This window comes from Mesocricetus auratus, unplaced genomic scaffold (genome assembly GCF_017639785.1).
Source record: "Mesocricetus auratus isolate SY011 unplaced genomic scaffold, BCM_Maur_2.0 Super-Scaffold_100008, whole genome shotgun sequence".
Classification (NCBI taxonomy): Eukaryota; Metazoa; Chordata; class Mammalia; order Rodentia; family Cricetidae; genus Mesocricetus; species Mesocricetus auratus.
In genome coordinates, this window is record NW_024429192.1 from 43,898,748 (window position 1) to 43,912,652 (window position 13,905).

General features: G+C 40.2%; 1 protein-coding gene across 1 annotated transcript in view; it reads right to left on the minus strand.

Moving 5' to 3' along the window:
- Positions 1–13,905, minus strand: part of Morc1 (MORC family CW-type zinc finger 1) — a 167,369-nt gene that overhangs the window by 129,537 nt on the left and 23,927 nt on the right. Inside the window, exons 5-7 of the mRNA XM_040750317.1 lie at positions 13,601–13,691; positions 12,889–12,997; positions 8,392–8,551 (exon numbers count right to left, since the gene is read on the minus strand). Coding sequence (XP_040606251.1) covers positions 8,392–8,551; positions 12,889–12,997; positions 13,601–13,691 — 360 coding nt within the window. The remainder of the gene's footprint in view (positions 1–8,391; positions 8,552–12,888; positions 12,998–13,600; positions 13,692–13,905) is intronic.

Sequence of the window (13,905 nt, forward strand, 5' to 3'; positions counted from 1 at the left end):
ACGACACCACATACTCATCAAAGGGGAAAAAATCCACCCAGATGCCATTTCAATTCTTAACATCTATTTTCCAAACCATATTTCCACCAGGGAAACCACATTTGTAAATGAAACACTTTTATAGCATAAGTCATATATTGACCTTTACACACTAATAGTGGGAGATTTCAATAACCCCCCACTCAACAATAGACAGGTCATCTGAACAAAAACTAAATAGAGAAATAATGGAGCTAACAAACATTATAAACCAAATGAAGCTAATAGATATTTACAAAACATTACCTTCAAACATTAAAAAATATAACTTCTTCTCACTATCTCACGGGACTCTCTCCAAAATTGACCACATACTTGAACATAAATTACTCCCTGCATCCTATCTGACCATCACAGATTAAAGCTACATATCAACAGCCTCAGGAGAACAAGGCCCTCTGAAACAACTGAGCAAAGCACATAAGAACTCACAGAGACTGAAGCAGCATGCACTGGGCTTCCATTGCTCTGTGTCAGGTCCTCCACACATATACTATCACTTTCAGTTTCACACTTTTATGAGACTCCTGAATGTTTAAATGAGTGGATGCTGATTCTTGTGCCTTCTCTTGGGGCCCTTTTACTTTTCTGTTGGCCTGTCTTGTCCAATTTTGATATGGATGATTTTTGTTTTATCTTACTATATTTTATTTTGCTTCAAAATAAATAAATAGATAAACAAATACAGAATGTCAGATTTGGACTGTGGTTATGACTTGCTGACCCTTGCTCCAAGGCATGGTTAACTAAAAATGTGCAAACTATTGACAAAATTAATTGTAATATGAAGACAAATGTGATTTTTCAGAGAAATTAAAAAGGGAAACTAATTATACTTCTTTTGGTAGGGAGAACGGCATAGGAGCTAATAACAAGAACTTTGTAATCAAAATGAGAATACTGATATCAATACTGCATAACTGAACAATGTGGTAACCTGAGGTACCCCCTCTCTGTGTTTATGTGTGTATGTGTGTGTTCTTTTTATATCTAAGACCTGCACTCACACATAAAGACGTACAAGTGGGAGGGGACTAGTTGGAAGAATGGAGCCCACGAGAGTAAGAGGGGGACAAAAGAGGGCAATGTGGGAATGAAGATGATCCCGATACCATGTACACACATATGAAACTAACAAAACCACCAATTCTGTAATCTACCCAAGGAACTCATAAGCATAATAAAATAAGCAAAAATAAAACCACGCTGGCGGGACCAGATACAACAGGCCCTGAATCCGGACCTGCGTTCCAGTGGGGATTGCCTGGGAACTGCACAGAGCTTCCAATCCCCGCAGGAGCCAAGCACCCCAGATTCCTGGTCTTCTCCTCCACCCACAGGACCAGAAAGAGGACGAGGAATAGAAGAACTACCAGATTATTGGACTTGCTAGCACCCACCAAAAGGGAACTCTGGTCCCCTAACCACCAGACCAGTAAGAGGCTCTTTCTGCACCCACTAGAGGAAGAGATGGGAAAGAGAGAATACAAAACCATACTCAGCAACAGAACAAATATGACACCGCCAGATTCTAGAGACTCCACACCAGCAAGACTCCAACATTCCAATGCAAATGAAGCAGAAGAGAATGACCTTAAAACCACCTTCATGAAAATGATAGAGGCCCTAAAAGAGGACATAGGAAAATCCCTCAAAGAAATGGATGAAAAAACAAACCAAAAAATGCAAGAAATGGAAGAAAAAACAAAGCAAAAAAATGCAATGAATGGAAGAAGAAACAAACCAAAAAAGGCAGGAAACAGAAGAAAAAAACAAACCAAAAAATACAAGAACTAGAAGAAAAAGCAAACCAAAAAATGCAAGAAATGGAAGAAAAAACAAACCGAAAAATTCATAAAATGCAACAAGTGGACAAAAAGATAAACCGAAAATTGCAAGAAACAATGCAAAGAGTGCAAGGGTTGAAAACTGAAATAGAGAAAATAAAAAAACACAATCTGAAGAAAGGCTGGAAATAGAAAAGCTGGGCAAATGGTCAGATACTACTGATACAAGCATTACCAACAGAATAGAAGAGATGGAAGAGAGAATCTCAGGTGGTGAAGATACACTAGGAGAAATGGATTCATCAACCAAAGAAAATCTTAAGTCCAACGAATCCTTAACACAAAACATCCAGGAAGTGTGGGACACCATGAAAATACCAAACCTAAGAATAATGGGTATACCCGGGTGTTGGTGGCACATGCCTTTAATCCCAGCACTTGGGAGGCAGAGGCAGGCGGATCTCTGTGATTTCGAGGCCAGCCTGGTCTACAAGAGCTAGTTGCAGGACAGCCTCCAAAGCCACAGAGAAACCCTGTCTCAAAAAACCAAAAAAAAAAAAAAAAAAAAGAATAATAGGTATAGAAGAAGGGGAAGAAAACCACCTCAAAGGGGCAGAAAACATATTCAACAAAATCATAGAAGAAAACTTTCCCAACCTAAAGAAAGACAGGCCAATGAAGGTACAAGAAGCTTACAGAACACCAAATAGAGTGGATCACAAAAAAAAGTCCCCTCGCCACATAATAATCAAGACCCCAAATATACAGAATAAAAGAGAATATTAAGAGCAGCTAAGGAAAAAGGCCAAGTAACAAATAAAGGCAAACCTTTCAGAATTACACATGACTTCTCCATGGAAACTCTAAAAGCCAGAAGGTCCTGGATAGATATTCTACCAACACTAAGAGACCATGGATGCCAGCCAAGACTACTATACCCGGCAAAGCTCTCTTTACTATACATGGAGAAAACAAGATATTCCATGACAAAACTGGATTCAAGCAATACATATCCACTAACCCAGCCCTATAGAAAATTTTGGAAGGAAAACTCCAACCCAAGGAAGTTAACTACAAACTGAAAAACATAGGCATTAGAGAATCCCTCTCTACCAACAACCAAAAGAACAAAGGGGTAAGATTCCACACATAATTCGACCAACAACAACCATTCCAAATCAAAGAAGAATCAGCTATCAATGGTCATTAATATCCCTCAACATCAATGGCCTTAACTCACCCATAAAAAGATACAGGCTAGCAGAATGGATTCGAAGACTGAACCCATCCTTCTGCTACATACAAGAAACACACCTCACCCTCAAAGACAGACATTACCTGAGAGTTAAAGGTTGGGAAAAATTTTCCAATCAAATGGACCCAAGAAACAAGCAGGGGTAGCAATCCTAATATCTAACCAATTAGACTTTAAAATAAAATCAATCAAAAGAGATGAAGGAGGTCACTACATACTCATCACAGGAAAAATCCGCCAAGATGAAGTGTCTATCCTGAACATCTATGCCCCAAATACAAAGGTATCCATATTCCTAAAAGAAACATTACTAAAACTTAAATCACATATAAAGCCCCACACACTTATAGTGGGAGATTTCAACACACAACTCTCACCACTAGACAGGAATACCAGACAGAAACTCAACAAAGAAGAAAAGGGTCTAATAGAAGTAATGACCCAACTGGGATGAACAGACATTCATAGAACATTTCATCCACATAAAAAAGAAAATACACTCTTCTTACCACCACAGGAAACCGTCTCAAAAATCGACCACATATTTGGTAACATATTAAACCTCAGCAGCTACAAAAAACTTGGAATAACTCCATGCATCTTATCAGACCACCATGCTTTAAAATTAGAATTCAACAACACAAATTGCAGAAAACCAACAAACTCATGGAAATTGAATAATGCTCAACTGCATCATTCCTGGGTCAAAGAAGAAACAAAAAAAGAAATTAAAGACTTCCTAGAATTCAATGAGAATGAAGACACAACATACCCAAAACTATGGGACACTTTGCAAGCAGTGCTATGGGGGAAGTTCATAGCACTAAGTGCCCACATGAAGAAACTGGAGAATAGTTTACTAGAGAATTACCAGCACAGCTGAAAGCTCTAAAACACAAAGAAGCAAACTCCCTCAGGAAGAGTAGACACCAGGAAATAAGCAAATTGAGGGTTGAAATCAATAAAGTAGAAACTAGGAAAACAATACAAAGAATCAATGCAACGAAAAGTTGGTTCTTCGAGAAAATCAACAAGATAGACAAACCTTTGTCCAAACTTAGCAAACAGCAGAGCGTGAACATGCAAATTAACAAAATCAGAAATGAAAAGGGGGACATAGCAACGGACTCTGAGGAAATTCAAAGAATCATCAGGCCATACTTTGAAAACCTGTACTCCAAAAAATTCAAAAATTTAAAGGAAATGGATGCCTTCCTGGATAGCTATCACTTGCCAAAATTAAATCAAGAACAGATAAGCAATTTAAATAGACCTATAGCCCCTATGGAAATAGAAGAGTCATCAAAAGTCTCCCAACCAAAAAAAGCCCAGGTCCAGATGGCCTCAGTGTAGAATTCTACCAGAAATTCAAAGAACAGCTTATACCAATTCTCCTCAAAGTATTTCATGCAATAGAAGCAGAAGGGTCTTTGCCAAACTCTTTCTATGACGCTTCAATAACCTTGATCCCCAAGCCACACAAAGACACAACTAAGAAAGAGAACTTCAGACCAATATCCCTCATGAACATTGATGCAAAAATACTCAATAAAATACTGGCAAATCGGATCTAAGAACACATCAAAACAATCATTCACCACGATCCAGTAGGTTTCATCCCAGGGATGCAGAGATGGTTCAACATACAAAAATCCATCAATGTAATCCACCATATAAACAAGCTGAAAAACAAAAATCATATGATCATCTCACTAGATGCTGAAAAAGCCTTTGACAAAATCCAACGCCCCTTCATAATAAAGGTCTTGGAGAGATCTGGGATAACAGGAACATACCTGAACAGAATAAAAGCTATATACAGCAAACCAACAGCCAACATCAAACTAAATGGACAGAAACTCAACACAATTCCTCTAAAATCAGGAACAAGACAAGGCTGTCCACTCTCTTCATACCTTTTCAACATTGTACTTGAAGTTCTAGCCAGAGCCATACAACAACAAAAGGAGAATAAGGGGATACAAATTGGGAAGGAAGAGGTCAAACTTTCACTGTTTGCAGACGATATGATAGTTTACATCAATGACCCAAAGAACTCTACCAGGGAACTCTTACAGCTGATTAACACCTTCAGCAAAGTGGCAGGCTACAAGATCAACTCAAGAAAATCAGTAGCCCTACTATATACAGATGATAAAGGGCTGAGAAAGAAATCAGAGAAACATCACCCTTAACAATTGCCACAAACAACATAAAATACCTTGGGGTAACGTTAACCAAACAAGTGAAAGACCTGTATCGCAAGAACTTTGAATCTTTAAAGAAAGAAATTAAAGAAGCCCCCAGAAAATGAAAAGATCTCCTATGCACTTGGATAGGTAGGATCAATGTAGTAAAAACGGCAATCCTGTCAAAAGTAATCTATACATTCAGTGCAATCCCCATTAAAATCCCAGCACAATTCTTTACAGACCTTGAAAGAACAATAATCAGTTTTGTATGGAAAAACAAAAGACCCAGGATAGCCAAAACAATCCTGTTCAACAAGGCAACGTCCAGAGGCATTACCATCCCTGACTTCAAGCTCTATTATAGAGCTATAGTCCTGAAAACAGCTTGGTATTGGCACAAAAATAGACAGGTAGACCAATGGAATCGAATTGAAAACCCTGATATTAACCCACACACATATGAACATCTGATCTTTGACAAAGAAGCTAAAAATATACAATGGAAAAAAAGAAAGCATCTTCAACAAATAGTGCTGGCATGTAGAAGAATGTGGATTGATCCATGTTTATTGCCATGCACAAAATTTAAGTCCAAACGGATCAAAGACCTGGACAAAACGGCAGCCCACAGAATGGGAAAAAAAAATTCACTAACCCCACATCTGACAGAGTGCTGATCTCCAAAATTTACAAAGAACTCAAGAAGCAAGTCTCCAAACACCAAAGGATCCAATTAAAAAGTGGGCTGCAGAACTAAATAGAGAATTTTCAATAGAGAAGTCTATAATGGCTGAGAGGCACTTGAGAAAGTACTCAACATCCTTAGCCATCAGGGAAATGCAAATCAAAACAACTCTGAGATACCATCTCACTCCTGTCAGAATGGCTAAAATCAAAAACATCAATGACAGTTTATGCTGAAGAGGATGTGGTAAAAAGGGGAACACTCCTACATTGCTGGTGGGAGTGCCAACTTGTTCAGCCACTTTGGAAATCAGTATGGAGATTCCTCAGAAAAATGGGAATAAACCTACCACAAGACCCAGCAACTCCACTCTTAGGCATATATCCAAAAGATGCCCATTCATACAACAAGGATGTCTGTTCCACTATGTTCATAGCAGCATTATTTGTAATAGCCAGAACTTGGAAGCAACCTAGATTCCCCTCAACCGAAGAGTGGATAGAGAAAATGTGGTACATTTACACAATGGAGTACTATTCAGAAGAAAAAAAAAAACAATGGAATCCTGAGATTTGCAGGCAAACGGATGGCACTAGAAGAAACCATCCTGAGCGTGATAACCCAGTCAAAAAAGACAAACATGGCGTGTACTCTCTCATATATGGATTTTAGACATAGATCTGGGAAGTGCCAGCCTACAATCCCATGGCCAGAGAGTCTGGGAAACAGAACCTTCATTCAGTGGCTGATGGAAGAAGAGGCAGACCCCCCACGGCTAGGCACTGAGCTGAACTCAAGAAAGCCAGTAACAGAGAGGGAGGACTGATGACCAAAGGGATTAAGACTGGGCTGGTTTAACCCCCAGAAACAGCTGACCTGACAAGGGTTAGCTCTTGAATCCCAGGCATCAGCCTGGGAATCCAGCATGGGACTGATCAAGACCCCCTGAATGTGGGTGTCATTGAGGAGGCCTATGTAATCTATTGTGCCTTGGACAGTAGATCAGTATTTATCCCGGGTATACAAATGGACTTTGGACTCCCATCCAATAATATGAGATGTACTCTCACCCTGAACTCTTGGGGGAGAGTCTAGGCCCTGCTCTGGATGAAATGACAGACTATGGACACCCCCATGGAGGGCCTCACCCTCCCTGGGGAAATGAGGGGATATTGTGGGGGTTGGGGGAGGGCACGGGAGGAGGGGAGGGAAACAGAGAGGGACCTGGAACTGACTTGTGAAGCAACCTTGTTTCTAATTTAAATTTAAATTTAAAAATAAATTAAAAAAAGAAAAGAAAAACCACTTTACTAAAATTTATACAAGGACTTCACAATTAGAAGATAAAATGGTCATTAAGTTACATAAATGCTGCTTGTTTTCTCCCTCATTTGGAGAACCTAGATTTAGCATTATACATTTGTGTGTGTGTGCAAGTATTTATAATGTGGAAGGGTCACAGTTTTGAAAAGGAAATCATGATGGATGGAAGCATCTTAAGGGAGGGGAGAAAGCAGAGAGTGTAATGGAGTCTAATAACAGGAAATCAGAAGTGGGGGCTAAGTCTGGGAAGGAAAGGGACCAGCTGGAGTGGAGGGTGTTAAAGAAGGGAATAACAAGAAGAAAATATAAGGGCACATCTGAAGATACCATGAAAACACTTACTTCATAGTCTAACCTAAAACATTAAGACTGTAATGTTTATATTAACTTATACATACTAATCTAATTACCACCAGTTTTTCTCAATGAAAGAAGGGAAGAATCAACATTTTTAAAATACAAAGCCACAGGTTATTATAGAAGGTATCTCAGGGATAAAGCAGGCCAAGTTGGAAATGAAATTACCAAAGTCTTGCTGCAAATATGTTAATCAAAGTGTTGCTAAGAGCAGGACACGCAGAGCTTCCTCTAGAGCAAAGTTGTTTTTGAGTTTCAAGAGACAAAAATGGGGAATATAGAAAGACTGACACAAGGCAATTCCAGTAGCTAGTGTGGTCTAGGCACCAGGAGGACAATAGAAGCTGCAAGAAACGAGGGAAGATCTGTCCATCTGGGAGAAGGATGTTGATGAAGCGCTGCTTACTCCCCACAGACACGAAGGCATTGTTGCATCCCTTGGTAACTCTCTTAACAAGGTAGCACCACATAGACTGAGAACCTGCGGTAATGGCTAACTCTGCTATGAAGTTCAGGGCTGAGGACACCTGCAGGACAAACCTTTGGCATCCTCTGCTCATTCAGAAGCTCAAGCCTGAACCTTTCTCCTGGTGTCAAGGATTTACAGTAACTCATATCTGGATTCTCTTATGATAAAACCCATATGGATAGAATGAATGGTGGCCCCTTCATGTGAAACTACACCTGAGATCAGTAATACACAAAATATGAAAATAAATGCTTCCATCAAAATTTTACTTTTGATGCCCTTACCACATCTCCCATAGATCATATCAAATTGCTGCATCAATTCAGCTTCAGTTTTAAATGGGGAGTATTTATAAATGATGGACAATTCTGTGAAGAACTTCTGGGGATCGTCCGTGATACTCTTTCTTGTTCTTGTTGTCCATGAAGGTATTGGAACTACAACCTGGTTTTTTAAAACATATCAATTTATTATGAAACACACATACACAAATAACATTCATTTGTTTTATCCCCATTTATTCTATTCTTCTTCCAAATTGCAAAACACAAAGTTCAAAGTTTCTCTTTCTTCTGAAGCTTAGATTTATAAGGAAGAGACAGACAATAAGTATGCCCTCGGGTTTTGTTTTTACAGTTTCCATTGTCAGGGCTGACGCAATGGTCAGTGTGTAATGGCACACATGGTAGAAGGAAAGAACCAATTCCTACAAGTTGTCCTCTGACATTCACACACGTGCCATGGCAGAAAAGGCCAACACACACACACACACACACACACACACACACACACACACAAATGAAAATAAGTAGAGTTCCCCATTTGAAAAGCTAGATTACAACACTCACAGATGCCTGCCAAGTCCCACCCACAATCTCAGAGCTTTCAATAGGTTAACCTTTGAAGTATTCAGGATTCATATGCACAAAAACTCTTTGATATAACAGAGAAAATAAAGTTAGGTGGAAAGGGAGGTGGGGAGGATCTGGGAGGAGCTCAGATGAAGGGAATAAATATGATCAAAATATATTATGGGAAATTCTCAAAGAATAAATAAAAACTTTTTAAAGCTGCTGATATGATAAATAGAAACCAAGTTTAAAAAATTCTGTGGAAACAGAAGCCATCTGAGGAAGATAAAAACTTCAAGGAGAAAAAACACTGTTAAAATCTTCAGAGTAAGGTGGGCTTGTGGTAAATACCTATAAAAACCTCTATTCAGGAAGAAGAGGCAGGAAGGTCACAAGTTCAAAGCTTATCTTGGCAACTTAATGAGATCCTGTGTCAAAATAATTTTTTTAATTAAGCTGAAGATGAATCCAGCAAGACAAACATGGCATGTACTCATTCTTAAGTAGATATTAGCTGTAAAGGCTAGGCAGGCTACAATCCACAGACCTAGAGAGGTTAGGTAACAAGGAGGGCCCAGGGGAGGGGACACATTAATCTTCCTGGGAAAGGGAAATTGAAGAGATCCCCTGGGTGAACTAGGGGTAGTGGGGATGGAAACTTTAGGGATCGGGTGGAGGGGTGGATGGAAGAGGAGAGTACTGAAAGAGATTACTGCAAATGGGGGCATTTCAGGGTCAGGTAAAACCCTGATGCAAGGGAAACTCCTACACATCTACAAGAATGACCCCAGCCTCGACTCCCAACAATAGTGGATACATATCCTGAACTATCCATGTTCTGTGACCATTTGGTGACTACCCTAATTATCATCAGACAGCCTTCATCCAGTAACTGATGGAAACAGATGCAGAGACTCCCAGTCAAATACTAGGCTGAGCTTGGAATCCTGCTGAAGAGAGAAAAGAATGATTTTAGGAGCCAGAGGGGTCAAGGACATCACAGAAAACCAACCAACAAAAGCAACTATCACAGAGACGGTACCAACATAGGCCCTCTGCATATATGTGACAGTAGTGTAGCTTGGTCTAATTGTGGGACTCCTAACGGTGGAAGTATAGGCTGTCCCTAATGCTTTGGCTGGCTCTTGGGAACCTATTCCTCACTCTGGATTGCCTTGCCCAGCCTAAATACAACGGGAGGTGCTTAGTCTTACTGCAATTTGATATGCCATGCTTTGTTGAAACCCATGGAGACCTGTCCCTTTCTGAACAGAAACAGAGTAGGAGTGGATTGGGGCAGGGAGGAGGAAAGGAGAATCATGGGAGGAGAGGAGGAAGAGGGAACTGTGGTCAGGATGTAAAATAAATAAATTAATTTTTTAAAATTAAGCTGAGGATGTATCTCAGTGATAGAGCATTTGTGCTGGATTCATTCTCCAATATGTATAAAAACAAAAAAATCATGAAAATAATTAAAACAACCTAAGTAATTGTTTTCGGTTAGAAAAAACTATGTCCTTGAAGGAAAAACTGGATCATTTTTTAGAAAGAAACAATGAACAAATAAGAAATACTTCTTAGAAATTAAGAATACAATTACAGGGGGAAAAGACATAAAGGAATTGGAAGATAAGAATATTGAAAACCTCCTGGAAAACAAACCAAAAATATGAAGACAGAAAATATAAGAGGAAACCAAAGAAAAAGATTTCAATTCATAAGTCTGTATTGAAAACAGGAGCTGTAGGTGGAGACAAAGAGAATCTGAATTGAAAAGAAAAATCACCAGTGTGACGGGAACCATCCAGAACTGAAGCCTATGAGTTTCCAGAATGGACAGATGCTACTGTGTCCAGCACAATGGCTGCAAATAAACCATCCACAGAAAACACTGAAATCAGAAGTAGAGACAAAGAGGGTTCTCTCAGTGAGAAGGAGAAAGAGAAAAAAAGAATAATCCCATTTGAGAAGACAGAACAAAGTTAAGTGGCTTCAGATTTTTCCATCACTATACCAGAAACCTGGCAACAGAGAAGTGCCTTCCAAACCTTGAAGACTGATGTCTACCTTAGAAAAGACATCAAGCCAAACTGTGACCAAGCGTGAAAATTAGGAGGGGAAGATGTTTGTGAATATGGAGTCTCACTTGCTCCTGACTCAGGACCCAAATACAGAGTGTTACACCAAGAGAGATCACACACACACACACACACACACACACACACACACACACACACACACACACGAGTTAGGAGCTGAGAGCTGACACAGGAAAGGAATGACACACAGGATGGAAGCAAGGCAGATCCCCAGCATGGCAACTGAATGCCAGCCTTGACAAGCAGAGGCACTAGTCACAGCAAGGGGAGGGCTCAAAGCAGTTTACTGGGGAAGATGGAGCTCTGGATGCAGTCTGAAGCTGGGGTTAGCCAAGTGATACAATCATGGAAAACTGAGCACATTATCAGTGACAGCAGTAAGCAAATGCAACCCTAAGTAATTGTTCATTCTAGATAAAACAAAAGGTGCATCAGAGAAAAGCAATTGTGGTGTGGCATCAGAGAAAAAGGTGACATGGTGTGACCTTGGAATGTAAAGCCTGAACACAGGCAGAGCCTGAGTATTTTGGAGCTGGGTCTGTGTGCAAAACTAAGAGAAAAGAAATTACTTGATTGACATGTGAAACAAGCTTGTTTCTAACTTAAATAAAAAAAAAAGAAATTACTTAAGTCCTCTTGTACAATGGGAGGTTCACAGAGAATGCCTAAATATCCATGTGCTGGCAATTCAATGAGGCATCTTAGAGTATCTTTAAGTAAATATCAAAACAACACACATACTTGGAAGAGGGAGCCTTTGTGAATGTACAAATGCTAAATGAGTGAGTGTGTGTGTGTGTGTGTGTGTGTGTGTGTGTGTGTGTGTGAAGTCCTCTTTGCCTAAAGGCTGTTGTTAAGTGTGTGTGTCTGTGTGTGTGTGTGTGTGTGTGTGAAGTCCTCTTTGCCTAAAGGCTGTTGTTAAGTGTGTGTGTGTGTGTGTGTGTGTGTGTGTGTGTGTGTGTGTGTGTGTGTGTGTGAAGTCCTCTTTGCCTAAAGGCTATTGCTGTGACCCAGACCCAACCTAAGTGGCAGGTTCACACTGCCACACTGTTCACACCATCCCCACAGACCAGCCTGCCCAGATGCAAGTCATACTGTCACCATAAAATCCTCACTGGCTTCTCGAGACTCTCTAATCTCTCCCTCCACACTTCTGCTTTTTAACATTTTGCTAATAGCAGTCATGCATACTCTCTGAGCAGGATTCTTTTACAACACTCCAGTTTTGTTATTTAACCAATTTCTATGTGTCTGACTTTTCTTCAGCTGTTGTGCTGGTTTGTTATCTTCCACAGAATCTAACCATTGCCGTGCTGATAGTATTTGTAATGTGCATATGGTGCACTGAATTACAACTGACATTCAAAGCAGAACTCAAACATTGTAAATTAATCAAATGTCTGAAGTTCAGCTAAGGAAGTTTAAAAAATGTGATCACCAGAATTAGCAACTTAAGTCTATTTTGCATTCAGCTTCTTTATGGAATGCGCTCTAAGTCTTTGACCTCAACAGTCTATTTATTTAAAAATAAATAAACTGTGTGTGACACAAATGGTGGCAAGGTCTCAGAAGGCTTCTCCAAGAAATATCACTGTGCCAAAAGCAGCTTCTTATTTTGAGAAATTTGGGCACAAGGAGAACAAAATTAAGTTCTCCAAAAAGCCCTCCAGTGACCCCAGAGTGCACAGACACCTTCTGTCCATTCCTCAAACATATGCCCAGATTTCTAAGTCATAATCTGTGAGGGAGTTAGAGCAGACTTCGCCTTGTGAGAGGGTAAATGAAAACTGCACTGTTGCCATGGAAATGGAAAGAAAGCCCCATCTCTTACCTCAGTGAGACCTTCTTTTTCACAGAAAGTCTGAGAAAAGAACAGACAGGTCATGGTCTCTTCCTTCTTTGTGAAAAGAATGAAGTCCCTGCCAATCCTCATGGCTCCGCTATATTAAAAATGGAGAGCACAACAGATTTACATACAGACACCAATAAAGAAGAAGCAAGAGGCATGATTTCATTTATGGTAACAGGTTGTTCTTTTCCATAACCCATCTGCTTGACTCACCCCCCGGAGTGCACAAGTACTGTGTCACTTCTCCAAGCACAGCAGATGAATTTGAGCAGATACAGCCTGGCAGTTTTGCTAGAGCTCGAACTGCCTGAAAGAAGTTCCCGCTAAGGCTCAAAAGAACAACTCCTGGGTCCAGGAAGGAACCACACGTGTCTCGCTTACATTGAGACAAACCAAAGAAAGCTGCAGCTACCACACAAGGCTCAACTACGCTTTGAGACACAACAGAATGTAAAGATTGATGACACCTGACTGTTTCAGGGTGCCCGGGACAGACCAGGCTTATTCCACACGAGAAGAAGCGTTTCAGTGTTGTAAAGATCTGCTTCAGCTATGGATATAAAGATTCCAATGCACGTTTAGATGCTTGGTAAAATAAAACTTCAGCTGCCTGCCTGTGCCCGCTTGTGAGATTGTTTCAATATCGTTTACAGTATCAGCAAATGATTTACATCTTAAGGGGTACAATTCTCACCTCTTAAGCCCGTTGCCGTATTGCCCAATGAACTTCAAGGTTGATAACCGTTTCTTGGATGTTCCAAAATAAATGATGTCTGGAGCTTCATCTGTAATCAATAAAGAGTTCTTAAGGTGGCTAGGAATAATCTGATGTTAGCATTGGGTCTAGCTGTCAGGAGTTCACTATTGGGCCTAAAAAAGGCTCGGATGTGAGGCCCAGTGTAAGCTCCTGAGCCTGACTTGGGTTTAGGGCTCGGATGTGAGGCCCAGTGTAACCTCCTGAGCCTGACTAGAGTTTGGCGACCTGTCTCTGACCTGAAA